The following is a 21871-nucleotide window of genomic DNA, read 5'->3' as shown; positions in this document are numbered from 1 at the left end:
TGTTGTGTTGTGTTACAGTGTGTGTGTGTGTGTGTGTGTGTGTGTTGTGTTACAGTGTGTGTGTGTGTGTTGTGTTGTGTTACAGTGTGTGTGTGCGGTGTTATTGTGTGTATTTCTGCTTCATGTCTCTCCAGCTCTTCCACAGCAGGAGATCGCGACTTTTCCCCAGGACGACGAGGAACCTCGGCAGCTTCCAGCCGTTAAACTGTCCCACGCCGTCATCTCGACCCATCGCCAACAACATGGTGACGTTACCTAGCAACCACATACAGCTACAGTCACCTTACCGAGCAAACACATGCCTTGCAGCTCCATCAGCTGTGTGTATGTACCTGTGTTATATGATGTCAGCTCCTCCCCCTTCAGACCTTTGACGATGTTGCTAACGGCGACCGCGGCGTGCAGCTGGGCGTGGTACGCCATCTTGGGCTCGCAGACGTGGGCGCAGTCTCCGGCGGCGAACACGTTGGTGAAACCGTGAACCTGCAGGTGCTGGTTGACCTTCAGAGCGCCGCTGACCGTCACGCTCTCACCTGTCACAGTGATGTCACAGTGATTCACACGTCAGAGGAAAGTTCAGAGAAACCCGAGCGTCTGTCTCTGACTCACTGAGGTCGTCTCTGTACGCCGCGGCGTTGACCTTCAGGCCTGAGCAGTCGATGATCAGGTCACAGGTCAGAGTTTGTCCTCTGTCTGTGGTCACCATCGTGTTCCTGCGCACGACGTTCAGCTGCAGCTGCGACAGATCCTTCACTTTGTGACCTGAAACAAATGTGTGACGTCACACTGATGTCACTGTGACGTCACACTGATGTCACTGTGACGTCACAGCGGGGCCCATGGTACATACCCAGCAGAAGCTCCACCCCTTTCCTCAGTAGAACCTCTTTGGCCTCCCGTCGGACACTGGGCAGCAGCTCCGGGTCAGCCAGTCCAACTCTGGAGTGAACCAGAACCACCTGAAGAGCAGAGGTCAAAGGTCACAGATCAGAGTAGACATTCTGATCAGAGGTCAGCGTTGGGTCACCTTCTTCTCTGGATACTCCGTCTTGATCTCGGCCGCCATCTCGACACCACTGGAGCCGCCGCCCACCACCAAGACTGAGTCTGCGGCCTGGACCTACACACACGCACACACACACACGAGAGAAAAAAAAACTCCCTCTTAACAGAAGAAGAAATCTCTGACAGAACCAGACTCAGAGATGTGCGGTCATCTGCCTCGACCGGTTGGGGTGAAAGGAAAATGGGGGACAGTGGAGAGGTGGGGGACAGAAAGGACAAGAGGGAGATGAGGTAGAGACAGAAGAGAGAGAGAGACCAGGAGCAGATACACAACAACTGTATCAGGTTACAAGTTTATACAGTTAATGATATCGACTTTTTAATTACAAAATAATAATGGTGATGATATGTATGATATGGATAGCCTCGAAAACTGGATCTGGATCCTGCAACCTGCAAGATGAGGATACAGAGAGAGAGAGAGGGAAGTGTATGTTGTGCTTTCTAATAATGTTCCCTAGAGGAAGCATATATAAGGTAAAAAGTATAGGCCCAAGCACTGAGCCTTGTGGAACTCCACAATTAACTTGTGTTTGTAGTGAGGCTTTATCATTAACATGAACAAACTGGAATCTATCAGATAAGTATGATTTAAACCAGCAGAGGGCAGCACCTGTGATACCAAGAGTCTGCTCCAATCTCTGCAGTAGAATATCATGATCAATGGTGTCAAATGCAGCACTAAGATCTAACAGGACAAGTAAAGAAACTAGACCATTATCTGAGTTACTAACTTTAACTAGTGCTGTTTCTGTGCTATGGTTTAATCTAAAACCTGACTGAAAATCTTCAAACAGGCCATTAATGCGCAGATATTCACATCATTGATTAGCAACTGCCTTTTCTAAGATTTTACAAACAAAGGGAAGATTAGATATCGGTCGGTAATTAGCTAAAATATCTGGGTCAAGGGTCGCTTTTTTTAGAAGGGGTTTAATAACTGCTACTTTAAACGTTTGGGGCACATATCCAGTTAATAAGGATAGATTAATTTGAGTTAATATAGAGTTGTTAATTAAAGGAAACACATCTTTAAACAGTTTGGTGGGGATAGGATCTAACTGACAGGTTGATGGCTTAGATGATGAAACTAATGATGTTAACTCAGGGAGATCTATAGTGGAGAAACTGTCTAACTGTGCACCTGGTGCTTCTAAAGCTCTTGTGCTAGAAGATGAGTCAGTCCCAATATGAGGGAGGAGATGATCCATTTTTTCTCTAATTGATGTTATTTTATTCACAAAGACGTTGATAAAGTCATCACTGCTCTGTGTCAGCCTGGCTACAGTGCTGAAAAGAAATCTAAACCTTTCTCTGTGATAGAAATGTTAAATAATCATGGCCCCTGGAATTAGAAGAATAAAACAATGTTAATATTCAAAGTAGAAGTAACTATATAATCTCAAGTACTGCAGTATTAGCAGCAACATTGACTTTTATCAGGGATTTCTAAAAATCAGAAATAATTCTCAGAGTGTGAATGTGGCTCCTTACCATCTCACAGGGGACGCGTGTCATTTAGTCCCAACAAAGAGGGGACTTGCTGTATGTCATTGTTTAGAGACAGAATTGTCCATGAAAGGTCCTCTTTACAACCTGGAAACATGTCCACATGCTTAGGAATGTATAGTTGCATAAATGACACCACTCGCCACAATTCAACATTAAAACTTATGATCTGTGCTGTGTCACTTCACTGTTTCTACGTCGTTTTTTTTCTATCCACAATTAACTACGGAATTATATGAGACATATTCTGTTCATACTATCTCCAAAAAAACACCAACACAATATCATGTACGTTACTACTTGAAGGGACAAATGTCTTCAAAGAGTGGGATTTAAGTTTTCAGGTTAATATTGAGACATAAGTAATATGCTCATGGTGGCCATGCAAGTCTTTCTGTCTTCCAATTGTCCACATCAGCCACAGCAACTTGTTGGTCTGATGAAATGTTTCAGTTCAGTCTTGTACTTGTACCACAGTGTTGTACTTGTACCACAGTCTCAGTCCATTCTCTGTCTCGTGCACAGGAAACTGTCACATGTCTGGCCAGATAACAATAGAGCTTAGAGCAGCATGTCTGACCTGCTCTGATGCACCGTTCATTTACATGGAGGAAGCTTCACAATTCCACGGCCAGAGAACATTTGCATTACGCTTTCATCAATAGACAGCAGTTGATGTCTGATCCTCACTGAAGGTTCACAGCAAGCTTTTGGAGAAGGAAACTCAACCATCCCCCACTCCCACCAACAGGGAGACACGGCCCTTGTTCATCGGGGAGTTCAGGTTTTATTTCTGTCCGTTTTTTGTTCTTGGGCAAATGTTCATTGTTGAAGTCACAGTTAAGGGTCTTTATAAACAATGCAAACTAATGATATAGTGGTGGTGTCACTAAATATTAACGGCCTGAAAAATACCAACAAACAACATTTAGAAAGGAAAAGATGCAGGTCATCTTTCTCCAAGAGGCGCAGGAGGAACATGCTAAATTTAAAAAAATGGAATACAGGAATTCTTTTACCAGTTCATATGGGAAAACTCATAAAAGGGGAGTGGCAATACTAATCTCCAATCCACTGAAGTTTGAATTGATTACTGAGAAAAACGACAAGGAGGAAAGGTATGTCATGATTAAGGGCAAAGGGAAAATCACTTGGTGACGAAGATCAATGTATATGCTCCTCCAGAGAGTGGAAAATTCTTCTATGGTAGAATATTTGATCTTTTAAATTCAGAAGCAGAAGGGACATTGATGTGGTGGAGACTTAACGAAGGTATGCTCAACTATAGGGGTCTAGTTACAGGATTAAAAGGGAAAATAATAAGATACAGGGAGGAGAAGATGATGGAGAAGTCGATCCAACAATTCTATGGGACGCCTTGAAAGCTGCCACACAGCATTTGCTAAGAGAACCAGGCTGGAGACATATCAGAAACTAACTGAACAACAGCAGCAACATAAACAACTAGACGACCCAGATCTACTTGGCCAGATCAAAGAAATAAAAAAGAAATAAAAAAGAAAATTGATGCCATTTTGCTAGAAGAGGTGGAAAAGAATGCAAGGTTTAGTAAACAGACCCGGGAACCAATCACATTTTATAAGAACCAGAAGAGATAGAAAGGGTGTTGGAAGAATTCTATAGTAAACTATATTCACAACCTGCCGCTCGGGGGGAGGAGCAACTGGTGGAATTCTTGGACAGACTGGATTTACCAGCAATAGGTGTGCAACAGAATAGGATGCTGAGCTCAGAAATAACAGCAGAAGAGATAATGAAGTCTATTAGCCAGGCAAAATCAGGACAATCACCAGGATCTGATGGATTTACGACCTCATTCTATAAAACCTTTAAAGAAGAGCGATATGACTCATTCAACTACACTCTCAAATCTCTCAAATCAGTTAAGATTCCCCTCATTATCTCCATCATCCCAAAGGAAGATAAAGATGGAGAATATTGTAGTAATTACAGACCCATATCACTCTTAAATGTGGACTACAAACTCTATACCTCCATTATATCTAAGAGATTGGAAACATTTATGCAGGACCTGATTGATGAGGATCAATGTGGATCCATAAGAGAAAGACAAACACAAGATAATATTAGAAGGAGTCGACAGATTATAGATATATATTATAGATTGTATTCAAAGGGAAGAGGAAAGTGCAATTCTGGTGAGCATAGATGCCGAAAAGGCCTTCGACAGTGTCAATTGGAACTTCTTATATAATGTACTGAGAACATTTGGTTTCAATGAACAATCAGTTAACTGTATTAGATCAATATACCAGGAGCCCAAGGCAAGGATCAGTTTAGAAAGGGGAACTAGACAGGGGTGTGGCCTCTCCCCAAGTGTCTTCACATTATTCATCGAGCCGTTAGCTCAAATGATTAGACGGGAGGAAGACGTTAGGTTTAGATTATTTGCAGATGACATACTGCTCCCAAACAGAAGCTTTCCTAAACGAATGAGACTCTTAAACACTTATGGAGAATACTCAGGATACAAAATGAATGTCTCAAAGACACAGATTCTGGCCAAGAGATAAAAGACACTTACAAGCTCAAATGGAAAAGGAAATCAATTAAACACCTGGGAGTAAACATTACAAATAGAACAGACAAACTATACGACGCAAACTACACGACAATTAACCAAGATATCAGGAGTGACCTGGAAAGATGGTCGATTACTTGCTTGGACCTTAGTTCAAGGATAGAATGTTCTACCAAGGCTCCTGTACCTGTTTCAGTCTCTGCCGGTGACAATCCCACAAAAACAATTCATAAGACAAGTGGATATCAAGGTTTATATGGAAAGGGAAGAAGCCTAGGATCAGGTACAAAACCACTTCCCAAAGATAAAGGAGGTCTTGCTCTACCAAGCCTAAAGGAATATTTCTTTGCAGCGCAAACCTGGCCCCTGATATGTTGGTGCAATGATGAGTTTGTCGCGAGATGGAAAAATATAGAACTGGATATGACAGAGATAGAGATGTGAAATCTAATAGCAAACAAAGGATTATTGAAAAAAATAGATAATCGACTGGATGTGATAACTAAAACTACGGTAGAAATATGGAATACGGTAGTCGAGAGATATAAACTGGAGAAGGAGACAAAGATCCTGAGCTGGTTTGCTTTTGATCCCTGGTTTATACCGGGGACAATTGACAAAGGAATCACAACAATACACAGATTGACAGGAACTAGGTAAACTTCAGAGTTTTCAGAAGTTAAGGGACAAATTTGGATTAGATGAAAATGAAAGATATCGTTACTTACAAATAAAGGATTCTTTTAATAAGGAAATACGAACCGACAGTGACAATGGAATAGTTTTGGTATTTCAGAAGTCCTACGAGGGGAAGACGTGCCGAGTAATCTCAGCTTTATACAAGAGTCTGATGCTGTGCAGGGAGTCTTCTTCTTTGTATATTAAAGAAAAATGGGGAAAAGAGTTGGGAGAGCAAATATCAGAAGAAGAATGTTATACCATGTGTAAGTCGCAGTGCACGGCCACCAGCTCCAGGGTCTGGAAGGAATTCAACTGGAAAAACATTGCCAGATTTTTTATAACCCCCAAAATTAGGAAGGAAATGGTTTCCACACAGCAGCCGTGCTGGAGAATGTGTGGGCAGGTAAATGCAGATCACGCACACATATTCTGGTCTTGCCACAAATTAAACAGGTACTGGGACCAAATATGGCAGAATCCGAAGAAAATTATGGGATACCAGATACCCAAAAGTTGTAAAATGATGTATTTGAGATATTGGACACACGACATAGTACTAAAGGAAGACGAATATTTAGTTAAAGTACTTTTAAAGGCAAGCAAAAAATCAATCACCAGACTGTGGTGTAGAATGGAACCGCGGACTGGGGAGCAGTGGGTGTGCACTGTCCAGGAAATATTTGTAATGGAGAGACTCACGCACAGATTAAGATTACAGAAAACGCAATTTGATGAAAAATGGACTGATTACAGGAGGACAGAAGAGGACGCCACCACAGGACACTAAGACCATTATAATAATCTATGTTTTTTTTACCCTGTGACTCTAACTGTTGAAATTAATAAAAAATAAGTTATACAAAAAATGTACTTTTAGCCTGTCTGTGTTTTACAAAAAACTTAATAAACCTGTCTCAAGACATACTTTAGCTGCAACTAAAAAACTACTAGTCATTTTGCTCGTTTCTGTTATTCATCCAAACTGGAGTGTAAGTGTCGCTCTGTGCTATTTAAGAGGGAACTTGTGTCATTATTCATCAGCCAACAGTGGACTTGTGTCGTTCCATGCTATACAAGAGTAATGAACAACAACAAACAAATTGTATTCCTTTAAGTAAAGACTGAGCACACAAGTTGAAAACTGACATCCAGGCTTTGTGAAAACTGGTTTGGTGAGTATTTTGGGGCTCAAAATTTGGAACTGTCTAGTCAAAATCGGATGTCAGACTCTAAATATGTTTGTTCCTATTTAAAATAGAAAACAAAGGTTAATTCTTCTGACCATTTTATTTCAAATTGTATCTTTCTTTTTCTTTTTAATATTCTAAAATACATATTGCTCTCCTGCTTTCTGGGCAGTCCTTTATTTTAATACAGTGTCAAGCTTGAAACCTATGTACTTACAAACCCCTAAAGCTGAACCTTTCTATTTTGTGTTTCAATAGACTGGTTTCTTCACTAAGTAGTTTGATGAATAGTCCTGCTACTATCTGAAAGACAATGAAGGAGTGAAACGACGTGTGAATGAGGTGTTAAAATCCCTGCTCCAGCCACCAGGAGTGCTGCTGAGTATGGGCTCACACACTCACACACTTCCAAGTCCCCACTTTGCTTAATATTAAAAAAAATCACCAGAGCGTCTTAGACATGATTTTAGGTTGTTTTAAAGCATGACAAAGAGGGGACCTGAAAAACGTCCCCTGTTCAACAGTGAGTCCCCTCTTTGTGTGTGTGTAACGACGCCGAAGTCCCCTGTTCTACTGGTTGACGAGTACACACACTGTGCAGGTACAGAAAACACACGCACACACACACACACGCACATGTGTGGAATTTTCTGTACCTGCACAGTAACGCGTTGGCATGGTAATGTGTTAACGCGTTGCCGTGGTAACGGTAACATACCTGGTGGACAAAGTCCTCGTACGCCTGCACCGCTCTCTGATGTGATGCCACAGTGTTGAACTTTCCAGGAAACGGTCCGTCTGTCCCCGTACACAGGATGAGGTGAGAGTAGTGGATTTCCTGTAGGGGGCAGTATCACAAGTGCTTAAGGCTCATTAGCGCCACCTACAGTGTTGATGAATGAACATATGAAATTCTTTTAATAAATGCATATATATTGTTATTGTCTTCACATTTTAAATATTTAACTTTTATATTTAACATTTATAAATTTATTTTCATTACAATATACAGTACAGGGTTCCAGTGACGTCATCGTCCTGAATGGCTGCCTAAATAACAGCTCCTCGCTTTAATAGTTATTTTGCCCCGTTCGAGTTTCAGAAATGACTTGAATAGAAAAGAGGGGCAAGAATGGTGAAGAAGCGCACAAACAAAGAATGCTCCGGAATGAAGAAAATGAGAGCAGCTCTCCTGCGCAGGTACAACATGATGAAGCTAATGCTAATCCATGCTCAAGTGACGCCACAAGTCTGGCTAAAGTTTTGGAGGAGATTCAGGACTTCTGAAAAGACACAAAAGAACAACTAAACGAGATTAAATCAGAGATCACTAACGTTAACCAAAAAATAGCGGAGGCAGAGGAGCGAATTGAAAAAAATGACCGTGTTCAAAACATGGAACAGGTGTTGAACGAGATGCTAAAAGTCATGCATCAGCAAGAAAACAAGCTACTCGACCATGAATTTAAGGATATACAATATTCCCGAAGGAGCCGAGGGCTCGTCTATGGTGGAGTTTGTGGAAAAACTGTTGCGGGAACTTTGGAGTTTCCCCCGACTAAGGAGCTTGATATTGAGAGGGCGAACCGAGCGCTGGCACCAAGACCCACCGGAGACGGGGAAGACAAGCCGCGGTCAATAATAGTCAATTTCCTCCGCTACAGGGTCAAAGAAGAGTTTCCGCGCAAGGCTTGGGGAAAAAAGAAAGTTTATTTCAATGGGAGGCTGATATACTTTGACCAGGATTACCCCCCAGCAGTCCTGCAGTAGAGGAAGGAATATGCCGAGGCGAAGCGAGTGTTAAAACAGAGAAGTAAACCAGCTAAACTACGAGTGTTTCATGAGGATGGGACGCAGCTCTATCAGACGCCGGAGGAGGCGACCAAAGATATGAAGATTGGAGGACTGTCTGTCAACGTGATTACACCAAGGGGGAGTTTGGCTGAGCAGCTGTCTCGCTCCACCTGGGAAACAGTGGGAGGAAAGAGTCGAGGAGCGAGAGAAGGGTATCAAGGAGAAACTGCGAGCTTTCAGGAGTCAGTCCCCATCCTCTCCAGAAGAAGTATAAGCTTTGACTTTCTGATTCTTGAAGAGTTGGAAAGCTAAACAGAACGTGCTACATTCACCACATGATGAGGATATATACACAGGCGAGGGTTGCTGTATAAGGACACACTTCCTGTGGAATGAACAGAGACCTTTTCTTTTCTTTTTTAGAGCGCCATGGTGGGGGCCCTCAGCCCACAGATGGGAGAGGCTTTCCCTCACAGCTAGATATTTTATCTAGCTCAGACCAGGGTCTTTTCTTAGAGACCCCAGCCTTGGGATCACTCTTTTTGTTCATCCTTTTTTCTTTTTCTTGCTTATGTTTGGTGTCGTTATTTGTTCAGGGAGCAGATCTTTCAGTTTTCATCTTGTTAAGTTTGTTGGTACACTTACAAGTAAATAAGTATGGCTAGTGACAAATTAAAATTCATTTCCTTTAATGTCAATGGGCTGTTGAATCCAGTTAAACGTAGTAAAATCTAAAGTGAGAACAGAACAAGCCCATGTGGTTTATTTACAAGAGACCCATTTGACAGACAAGGAGCATATAAAGCTAAAGAAAAGGGGCTTTTACAAATCTGTTTTTTTCTTCATACAAATCAGGGCAGAGAAGAGGAGTTGCTATTCTTATTTCAAACAAGCTATATTTTGAAAAAGTATTCGAAATGGGTGATAAAGAGGGCACGTCTATTTTAAGTAATGTTATGGGATACTCTGAAGGCTGTTCTGAGAGGGAAAATTAGAGCAATATCGTCATTTAAGAGGAAAAATAGGAATAAAAAGTTAGAGGACTTCAAAAACAAGCTAAAGGTACTAGAAGGAAAACAGAAATTAGATTTGGCAAAAGCGATAAAAAATAAACTAAATGAAATTCAGGAAGCTTTTGAAGTGTTTTACAAAACCTTATATTCTGAAGTCCCAGGTGGGAGTGTGGCCCAAATTGACAGCTTCCTGAATTCCCTAGATTTACCCACTCTCGATGAAAATCAAAATAAAATGATGACTGCGGATATAACTGAAGAAGAATTAAAAGTTGCAATTGGTAGACTTAAATTAAGCAAATCACCAGGATCTGATGGCTACACGGCAGAGTGGTACAAGGAATTTAAAAAAGAACTAATACCTGTTTTATTTCCTACTCTGAATTGGGCTTTAAAAAATGCACAAACGCCACCCAGCTGGAAGGAGGCAATCATTTCAGCCATACCAAAAGAAGGCAAGGATAAAGTGGAGTGTGGCTCTTTTAGGCCAATCTCTGTTGTTAATTAAAGATGTGTTTCCTTTAATTAACAACTCTATATTAACTCAAATTAATCTATCCTTATTAACTGGATATGTGCCCCAAACGTTTAAAATAGCAGTTATTAAACCCCTTCTAAAAAAAGCGACCCTTGACCCAGATATTTTAGCTAATTACCGACCTATATCTAATCTTCCCTTTGTTTCTAAAATCTTAGAAAAGGCAGTTGCTGACTTCCGGTGGGAACACCGTCAAGATGGCCGCATAGCGAGAGAGCTCCCGATTGAGTCAGAGTAATTAGAGAAATTTCCCCATACAAACCATATAAATACTTCCACGAAAACAACGATAAGACAGGGGATATAATCCATAACTCCACTAACTAAGAAATAAACGACGTCCGAAGACAGGTGGGTGAGAAAGTCGGGACGTAGCAACATTAGCAGCGAACAGGCTTAAACTCGTAAATAACGCGGTGAGGTACGGAGAAATGGCCGACTTGGAACTGATTCTCAGTGAACTAAGAGGGTTTCGCCAAGAGAATAAAGTACAATTGGAGACAATAAAAGAAGAAATTGGGAAGGTGAATATCAGACTGGACGAAGCGGAAGGGCGAATTGAGAAAGCAGAAGAGAGGATACAAAATACAGAGGAAGTTATCACGGCTATGCTAAAGCTGCACACCAAGCTGGAGGACAAGCTGCTGGATCTGGAAAGTCGCTCCAGACGCGAGAACATAAGGATATACGGGGTACCGGAGGGGTCCGAGAAGGAATCAGCATCGATGGTCTCATTTGTGGAAAATTTACTCCGTGAGGGTCTCGAACTAACTGAAGACATGCCCGACCTGCAGATTGAAAGGGCTCATCGGTCCGTGGGACCGCAGCCGCCGGTGGATGCGCCGCCACGCTCCATCATAATTAAGTTTTTAAGTTTTAAAACCAAGGAGACATTACTACGCAAAGCATGGCAAAAGAAGGGGTTCACCTGGCAAGAAAACCACATAAACCTGGACCACGACTATCCACCTCTAATACTTAAAAAACGGAGAGAATATACAGAGATACGCAAAGTGTTGAAGGAAAACAAAGTTCAGTTCCAAACTCTCTTCCCTGCCAGGCTGCGTGTGAGACATGACGACGGAACCAGAACCTACGATACTATAGAGGAGGCATCAGAGGACCTGCTAAGAAGAGGCTACACCGTGACAACCACCAGACCTCCGGAGACGCTTATTGAGCAGGTGCAACGACTGTCCTGGAGGAGAGTGGACAGACGAGCGATGAAGGGCACAACCGGGCGGGATTCTAGCTACAAGGAAAAGCTTCGAGCCTTCAGAAGACCATCACCGGCCCCCTCCGGGACATAAGGGATTTAACCCACAGCTCGAGGACGGCGGAGTCAACTATGAAATTGGTGGAGATCCACTATTGAATAGACTGGCTCTTTCGGGATCCTTGGTTTTTTTGTTTTTCGTTTTTTCTCTCTTCTTTTTTCCTGTATGCGACTGTCGCAGGTAAGGGCCTCTTCCTCCAGACTGAGGAGGGAGACTTTTCCCTTCGAGCCACCTTGGAAGGCTCAACAGGGTCAGGTTAATAAACCCCTATATAGGGAGTCACACGGACAAATTGTGTTTAGTGAGATGTTTATTAATGTGTTAGTTGTTCATTCCCTGCCGGTTCTTGCAGGGAGGGGGAAGCGCACCAGGTTTTTCAGTGAGATGATGGGGGAATCACATACATGCAAAACAGGTCTTTAAAAATAGCATCATTTAATATAAATGGAGTACTCAATCCAGTTAAGAGAGGGAAGATCTTTTCAAAATTAAAGAAAGATAAAATCCAAGTGGCTTTTTTACAGGAGTCTCACCTCAATGACTCTGAACATGCTAAATTGAATAAATCAGGATTTAAACATGTTTTCTTTTCTTCCCATGGGTCGGGGAAGCGGAGAGGGGTGGCGACTCTGATATCTAGTGCTGTAAACTACGAACACATATCAGAACTCAAAGATAACGAAGGCAGATTTGTTATGGTTACAGGTAAAATAGAAGGAATAGTGATAAGTCTCCTTAATGTGTATGTTCCTCCGGGTAGTGGCTGGTTTTTCTACAAACATATAGTTGATCTAATGACAACAAAAAGTCAAGGGATTTTAATATGTGGAGGAGATTTTAACATCCGATTAAATCCGAAAGTTGACTCATCTCACGGGAAATCTGACGCAAATGCCAATAGCAGAAGATTAAACACTTGGTTGCGTGAAGTGGGGATTGTGGACGTATGGAGAGAGTTGAACCCGACAAGCCGAGACTATTCCCATTACTCACACGCTCACAACGTCTACTCACGAATCGATTACTTTTTCATGCTTAAAGGAGATATTTTTATGGTGGACAACTGTGAAATAGGACCCAGTACCATTTCGGACCATGGTCCCGTTTATATGTCACTCCATCTGAATAATAATAATAAGAAGTCCACTCTCTGGAGACTGAACTCAAACATTCTGAATAACCCAATTATTAAGGATAAGTTGATAGGTGAAATTCAGTTGTATTTGGAGAATAACGATAATGATGAGGTGACTCCACCTATCCTCTGGGATGCTTTAAAAGCGGTGATTAGGGGTAAAATAATAGCCATCTGCTCATATGAGAAGAAAATTAAGGAACAAAAACTTAAAAACTTAGAAGAGGACTTGAAGAGAGTACAGATAGAACATGCAAAGTCTCTTAAAACTGACGATAAATGTAAGATTAAAAAACTAAAAAAGGAAATAGATGAGATAAATACTCAGGAAATTCAAAAAAAGCTTCTCTTTACAAAGCAACAATACTATGAGGTGGGTGGAAAATCACTGAAACTTCTCTCATATAGGTTAAAGAAACAACAAGCAGATAGAACTATATATAAAATAAAAAACTCAGCAACAAATCACATAGAAACTAGTCCGGAGAAAATCAAGCAGTGCTTTCGAAATTACTATAAAACATTATATTCCCAACCTCAGGCAAGCAACGACAACCAGATCGATACCTTTCTGGCGCAGATAAATCTCCCGAAGATCACTGATGATCAAAATGAAAAGTTAATATCTAAAATAACAAAAGAAGAAATTCAATTAGCAATCAGGAGGATGAAAGGGGGGAAGTCTCCTGGGACAGATGGTTTTCCCACAGAATGGTACAAAACAATGCAAGATCAACTCATTCCAACATTATTAAAAACGTTCAATTAGTTTTGGAAAACAAAAACATCCCCCCCTCATGGAAGGAGGCGACGATTTCAGTGATTCCTAAGGAGGGGAAAGATAAATCAGAATGTGGGAATTATCGTCCTGTAAGTCTTCTGAATAATGATTATAAATGATTCACATCCATATTGTCTAAAAGAATAGAACTGATATTACCACTATTAATACATAAGGACCAGACTGGCTTTGTCAGACAAAGGCAGACCCAAGATAACATCAGAAGAACACTGCACGTTATGAGACAAGTCACACAAAAAAGATTGGAGACACTGATATTGAGTTTGGACGCAGAGAAAGCATTCGATTCAGTGAGGTGGTCATTCTTATATAAGGTACTTTCAAAATTTGGCTTCCATACAACTATAATTGACACATTTGCTGCTTTATACAACAAACCAACAGCGAGAATTAAAATCAATGGCGATCTAACCGATTCATTCATTTTGGAAAGAGGAACAAGACAGGGGTGTTGTGCGTCGCCGCTCCTCTTTGCCTTGTTTATAGAACCCATGAGTCAATTGATTAGGCAGAGATCCGATATAAAGGGGGTAACGATGACTTCAGGGGAGCAAAAACTGGCTCTATTTGCTGACGATTTAGTGATAAGTTTATCACAACCTACACGGACACTCCCAAATCTGATGAAATTGCTAGAGGAATTTGGTTTCATTTCTGGTTATAAAATTAATATCAACAAAACTCAAGTGTTAACATTTAACTATGACCCTCCATCTTCAATTAAGATCAGGTATGATTGGAAATGGGATGCTGAGTCCATCAAATATCTGGGGGTCTCACTGCCTAGAGACTTTTCGAGATTGTATGATATCAATTACGGCCCATTAAGTTCGAGAATAAAATCTGACATACGTAGATGGAATGTTATTCCCTTTTTCAGTTTAAGCTCCCGGATAGAATCAATCAGGATGAATATTCTTCCACGCATGCTGTACCTTTTTCAGTGTTTGCCAGTCAAAATACCGTCTAAGCAGTTCTTAGAATGGGACAGAATAATAGCGAGGTATTTATGGCAAGGGAAAAAGGCCAGAATTAAATTTAAGACGCTGCAATTAAGAAAAGAAAAAGGTGGAATGGGCCTTCCCTGCTTACAGGAATATTATCTTGCAGCCCAACTGAGACCTTTAGTTTGTCTGTGTTCACCAACATACTCTGCAGCATGGAAGGAAATAGAAGGCACGGTAATAAAGGGAATCCCAATAACAGCCCTACTATGTGATAACAGATTACAAGTAGGACAGGAAATTCCAGAAGACTCTATAACTGGCAGCTTTCTGAAACCCTGGCAGGAAATAGTTAAAATTTGTAGATTAGGAGAAGCATCTAAAATGATGAGGTGGTGTGCCTATGATTCAGACTTTGCACCAAATAAAATTGATGCCAGATTTAAGATATGGATCTCAAAAGGTTTAACTACCTATTATTCATTTGTCCACAAAGGGACATTTCGGAGTTTTGAAGACCTACAGAAGGATCATGGACTAGGAAGGGATGATTTCTTTAGATATCTACAAGTGAGACATTATTTTAATAAAAATCTTAAAGAGGTGTTAGGAAGAGGTGAGTCAGGGCTCATGGAGGTATTTTTATCATTAACTAAACCCAGATCAGGCAACAAAATTATCTCCAAGTTATATAATGCCATACAATTAGCTAAACAGGAGAATACAGATTACATTAAAAAGAAATGGGAAAAAGAAGTAAAAGGAACGATCACACAGGAGAGCTGGGAGAATATATGCCAGTTACAATGGGTCTCAACTGGGTCAAACACGTGGCGGGAGTTCTGCTGGAAAAACACCACAAGATTTTTTATTACACCTATTCAGAGAAGACATCAGGGCAAGGGGGACGCTTGTTGGAGACACTGTGGGTCAAATGGAGCTAATCATTTTCATATTTTTTGGGACTGTCAGATAATAAGATCTTACTGGGTAGAGATCCACAAACATATTAAAAATGTATTTAATGTAAATATCCCATTTAAATGTGAAACTATGTATTTGGGCGATCTGTTGTTGGAAACATGGAACAACAGAGACAAAAAATTGCTGGCTATACTGTTGGCAGCCAGTAAGAAATCCGTTACGAGGAAATGGTTAAAAGTAGAACCACCCACCATTGATGATTGGATTGAAATTGTCTATGGGATTTATATTATGGAGAAGATCTCTTTTTCTCTCAAAGTTGAAAAAGACAAATTTTATAAGATGTGGTCCAAATGGACTGAGTATGTGAAACCAATCAGATCTGATTTCATTTGACTGTATTAGTGCTTTGTGTGAAATTGACCTTGTTTTAAGTGATGTTTTAATTCTTTGAGATGGTGCGCTCCCCAGTTTTGTTTTGTGAGTTTATTGTTCTCAACTAGATAACTAATGGTCCGAAAAAGTAAATTCCAGAAGGGCAATATGGAAAAAATCATCAGGATTTTCTGAATCATTCTTTCCTTTGACCTTGAATGACTATAGCTGTATTTTTATTGTATGTGATGGAAACTTGCCTTTCTGAATAAAAAGATAATTTCAAAAAAAAAGAAAAGGCAGTTGCTAATCAATGATGTGAATATTTGCGCATTAATGGCCTGTTTGAAGATTTTCAGTCAGGTTTTAGATTAAACCATAGCACAGAAACAGCACTAGTTAAAGTTAGTAACTCAGATAATGGTCTAGTTTCTTTACTTGTCCTGTTAGATCTTAGTCCTGCATTTGACACCATTGATCATGATATTCTACTGCAGAGATTGGAGCAGACTCTTGGTATCACAGGTGCTGCCCTCTGCTGGTTTAAATCATACTTATCTGATAGATTCCAGTTTGTTCATGTTAATGATAAAGCCTCACTACAAACACAAGTTAATTGTGGAGTTCCACAAGGCTCAGTGCTTGGGCCTATACTTTTTACCTTATATATGCTTCCTCTAGGGAACATTATTAGGAAGCACAACATACACTTTCATTGTTATGCAGATGACACACAGCTATATTTATCAATGAGGCCGGATGAAATAAATCAGGTTGTTCAACTCCAGGAATGTCTCAGAGACATTAAGTCCTGGATGACCTGTAACTTTCTACTTTTAAACTTTTATACTCGGCCCTAAACACCTCAGAGAAAAACTTTCTGATCACATTGTCACTTTAGATGACATCACCCTGGCTTCCAGTTCCACTGTGAGGAAGCTTGGAGTTACTTTTGACCAGGAAATGTCTTTTGATTCACACATTCACAACTAATTTCCAGAACAGCCTTCTTCCACCTGCGGAACATTATGAAAATTAGAAACATTCTGTCTTTACAGGATGCTGAAAAAACTAGTTCATGCTTTTGTTAATCTAGATTAGATTACTGTAACTCCTTATTATCAGGATGTTCCAACAAGTCCGTTAGAACCCTTCAGTTCATTCAAAATGCTGCAGCACGAGTTCTGACAGGAACTAGAAAGAGAGACCATATAACTCCAGTGTTAGCTTCTCTACACTGGCTCCACCCACAGTTTAGAATTCAATTTAAAATCCTCCTCCTCACGTACAAAGCACTTAATGGTCACGCCCCTTCATACCTGAAAGACCTAGTCTTACCCTATCACCCTAACAGACCACTTAGGTCACAAAATACAGGTTTACTTGTGGTTCCCAGAGTCTGTAAGAGTAGAATGGGAGGCCGAGCCTTTAGTTACCAGGCTCCTCCTCTCCTGTGGAACCAGCTTCCAACGATAGTTCAGGAGGCGGACACTCTCTCTGTATTTAAAGTTAAACTTAAAACTTTCCTTTTTGATAAAGCTTATAGTTAGAGCACGTTCAGGGAAACCTGGACCATCTCTTAGTTCTGCTGCTATAGAACTAAACTGCTGGGGGATTTTCCTGTGGTACACACACATTCACTCTCTCACACTCAGGATATGATTATGACTTTTTATATGTCATTAACCTTGTCTCTTTCTCTCCCTAGTTTGTGTCTTTCCTTCCTTCCCTCTCTCTCTCTCTCTGTATTCTCATCATGCAGGTTGCAGGATCAAGATCCAGTTTTCGAGGCTACGCTCATCGTCACCATTATTATTATTTTGTAATTAAAAAGTCGATATCAGTAACTGTATAAACTTGTAACCTGATACAGTTGTTGTGTATCTGCTCCTGGTCTCTCTCTCTCTTCTGTCTTTCCCTCTTGTCCTTTCTCTCCCCCCATTTTCTGTCTCCCACCTCTCCACTGTCCCCCATTTTTCCTTTCACCCCAACCGGTCGAGGCAGATGACCGCACATCTCTGAGTCTGGTTCTGTCAGAGATTTCTTCTTCTGTTAAGAGGGAGTTTTTTCTCTCCACTGATGCCTAGTGTTTGCTCATTGTGTGAACTGTTGTGTTTCTCTGCTCTCTTTGATGTTGTCTATGTACAGACCTGAGATCATGTATGTTATGATTTGGCGCTATACAAATAAAATTGAATTGAATTGAATTGAATTAATGTGGACTATAAATGATTTACTTCTGTTATGGCCAAACGATTAGAAGAATTCCTGCCGACACTGATACATAATGATCAGACAGGTTTCATACACCAACGCCAAACACAAGACAATATACCAAAGACACTACATATTATGGATCATATACAAAGAAATCAAACTGAAGCGATTGTGATGAGCGTAGATGCTGAAAAGGCCTTTGATTCGTTAACTGGATTTTTCTCTACAGAGTGTTGCATAGAATTGGCTTCCATGATACAATTATTAAAACCATACAGGCACAATATGACAAACCTACCGCCAGGGTCAAGGTCAATGGATATTTGTCAAATAGTTTTACCCTAGAAAGGGGCACCAGACAGGGCTGTGCATGGTCACCACTACTCTTCGCATTATATTTGGAACCACTAGCTCAGTACATCAGACAAACAGAAGATATTAAGGGAATCATTATTAAAGGGACGGAATATAAATTGGCCTGTTATGCAGACGATATTTTGATATACCTTGCACAACCAACTCACTCTCTGCCTAAATTGATGCAAGCATTTGAACAATATGGCCAATTATCTGGGTACAAAATCAACATGAGTAAAACCCAAATACTCTCATATAACTACTGCGGCAAACAGAGTCCTTTAAATACTTAGGTATCAACCTACCAAAAGATCTTACAAAATTATCGGAATATAACTATTCACCCATACATAAAAAAATAAAGGATGATATAGCAAGATGGAACTTAATTCCCTTCTTTAGCCTTAGTTCAAGAATTGACTCTATTAAAATGATTATATTGCCAAGACTTTTATATTTATTTCAAACATTGCCAATAGAGATTAACCAAAACCAATTTAACGAGTGGGACAAACTGCTATCCAGGTATATAGCAGTTCGCCTCAAAACCTTACAGCTGGTTAAACAAAAGGGAGGATGGGGCTTGCCTTATTTTAGATATTATTATTTTGCAGCGCAGATGAGAGCAGTGGTATGCTGGTGCAACCCGTCATATACAGCTCAATGGAAAAGCATTGAGGAAAAAATGCCCTCCATCCCCATACAGGCAATTTTAGCTGATAATAACTTGCAAACCCACATAAATAACATTGATAATCCATGGGTGACGTGGACCCTTAAAGTATGGAAAATTATTATAAAAGAACATAAACTTGAAAATGATATTTTGGCTCTTAAATGGTTTGCTTATGATTCGGGTACCTTGCTCAGGGGTACCCCAGCCCTTTTTGGCCAAGTGGGGATTTAAACTGGCGACCCTCTGGTTACAAGTCAAGTTCCCTTTCCACTTGGCCACGGAACAGCCTTAAACAGTATAACAGCCTTATGTAGAGTAATCAAAGATGGAAAGTTCCTCAGTTTTGAAACGCTTAAAAGGACACAAGACTTTTATAGATACCTGCAGTTACGGCATTACGTCAATACAAAGATGAAAAACCTAACAAAGATAAACACATGTCTAATTCAATTATTTACAAAACTGTGTCATGCTTATATAAGGGTCTGTCTAATTTGAAATCTCACTCTACTTCATATATTCAAATCAAATGGGAGAAGGAAGGAGGGATAAATATATCTGAGGAAGAATGGACAACAATTTGAAGGTATCAATGGAGATGTACCAGCTCACAGAAGTGGAGGGAATTAGGATGGAAAAGCTTGATTAGGTACTTTATTACACCTTCTCAGAAGTCTCACTATGATGCTGGAGGAACTGTGGAAATCAAAATACTGACCGCTACCATGTTTTATGGGACTGTCCTGTCATTAAGAGCTGGAGAGGGTTACATAATGGTCTACAGGAGATCTTTATCTGCGAGAGTAAGGCTATGTTTTTTGGACACATATCTGAGGAACGGCTGAAAGGGAATAAACATCTACTAAATATCTTGCTGGTGGCCTGTAAACAGAGTCTAACCAGGAAATGGTTGTCACAGGAGAGCCCAACTTTACATTTATGGATGGACATCTATACAATGGACAGAATAACTGCATATGTTAACCATCAATTGGAGAAGTTTGCTTCATACTGGGAGAACTGGGTCAAATATGTCACACTCCATAGACCTGTTTTTATTTTTACAAACCAATGACTGTATTATACGAAGGATCACTCCTTAACTTGTACATAGTTGCTAATGTGGGATTTTCCTTTTTCCATTGTTTGTTTTTTTTGTCTAGGCATTTAGAGCAGACAACAGATGTGAGATGTTTCTGAATGTCAATAAAAATCAATTATTAAAAAATATATACAGTACAATGTGGAAATAGATATATTAAAGCATTGAAGAGTAGTGTGTGTATATATGTACATATATATGTATGAATAGGAACAGAACTTGGACTGAGTCTGATGACGTTAGGAAGTATGGATATTGAGAAACAGCCACTCACTCACTCACTCACTCACTCACTCACTCACTCACTACACACACTCACTCACTCACACACACACACACACTCACTCACTCACTCACACACACTCACTCACTCTCACTCACACACACTCACACACTCACACACTCACACACACTCACTCACTCACACACTCACTCTCACTCACACACACACTCACTCACTCACACTCACACACACACACACTCACACACACTCACTCACTCACTCACACACACACTCACTCACTCACTCTCACACTCTCACCTCACACTAACTCACACCTCCTCTCACACTCTCACACTCACTCACTCTCACACTCACTCTCTCCACTCACTCACTCACACACTCACTCTCTCACTCACTCACACACTCACCGCCCCCCCCTGCAGGACGACCGTCTGCCTGTCCGTGTCCACGCGCTCCACTCGACCCTGAACGAAAGCGTCTCCAAACGTCTCGGCGAACGGGATGAACGTCCTCTGAGCAAAACCTGCCACAGGTCACAGGGGTCAAAGGTCACACACATATACTGGCACAGGTCATGACTGAAGGTGTGACGTGTTACCGGGCTGCACCGCCGCTCGCAGCGCTGCCACGTTGTGATGGAACGCGTCTCTCATGTCGATGAGCGTGAAGCTGAGGCCCTGAGACTGAAGCTGCTGCGCCGCATTGACGCCACCGAAGCCGCCGCCCACAACCACCACATGGACGCCCTCTACTGATGACAGCTGGGAGCCCATCTCTGCGCACGCACACACACACACACACACACACAGCAGGTTTGAACTCAGAGTTTGTTTGGTACATTTTGTGTTTGAGACACAAACACAAAATGGCTGCCAACAGAGACTCAAGGAAAACCAGATTTTTGCCACTTGGTCACGTCTTTATCTCACCGCACACACACACACACAGGAGCTGCTGGTCCTCTGCTGCCTCGTGTGGTCACTTTGTGTCACTGAGGTCAATCTGTGTGTGTGCGCTACTATGGACTCTGCAGTAGAAAAGCGTTCTGTAAATAAAGACTTATTTAACTTAGGGGTGTGGCTTATCATTGTGATGATGACTTTAAATAAACATGACGTGTCTCTTTAATGTTGACCTCAGGTGCTGCAGTAAATCAACAAACAAACAAACAAACTAACTAACAAACGTGAGTAAATAAATAAAAGTAGAAACTTCGTTGAATCCTCGCGAGACTCTGGAATCCACCGTTACATCAACAACAAACCACATGGTATCGGATTGGAATAACGTAATCACCCGGGTCGTGCGCGCGGTTTGTAACATTGTGAAACAGAAGCACGTTCACGCTGTCACTCACCTGTTCAACTGTAGCAGGTAAAACCTCACCGCCTCTCGTTTCCTCTTCACTTTACTTTTCTCCCTCTTTCTTCTCTGATGACGACAGCAGCTCTGCAGCCAATCACATCTC

The 21871-nt window shown here is 41.0% G+C and overlaps 1 protein-coding gene across 1 annotated transcript; it reads right to left on the bottom strand.

Annotated features, from left to right (window-relative positions):
• Positions 1-62: 62 nt before the first annotated feature.
• Positions 63-21865, bottom strand: aifm2 (apoptosis inducing factor mitochondria associated 2). The gene is made up of 9 exons (XM_044045901.1): positions 21761-21865; positions 21002-21178; positions 20811-20926; positions 7724-7843; positions 1028-1120; positions 851-959; positions 610-762; positions 333-533; positions 63-255 (listed from the first exon to the last, which is right to left on the bottom strand). Exons 2-9 carry the CDS (start codon positions 21174-21176, stop codon positions 101-103), a joined length of 1122 nt encoding a protein of 373 aa, XP_043901836.1. The 5' UTR covers positions 21177-21178; positions 21761-21865; the 3' UTR covers positions 63-100.
• Positions 21866-21871: the final 6 nt, after the last annotated feature.

The sequence above is a fragment of the Solea senegalensis genome, linkage group LG15, assembly GCF_019176455.1.
Source record: "Solea senegalensis isolate Sse05_10M linkage group LG15, IFAPA_SoseM_1, whole genome shotgun sequence".
Taxonomy (NCBI): domain Eukaryota; kingdom Metazoa; phylum Chordata; class Actinopteri; order Pleuronectiformes; family Soleidae; genus Solea; species Solea senegalensis.
Note: the sequence above shows the minus strand (reverse complement) of the source record. Positions and strands in the feature narration are given on the sequence as shown.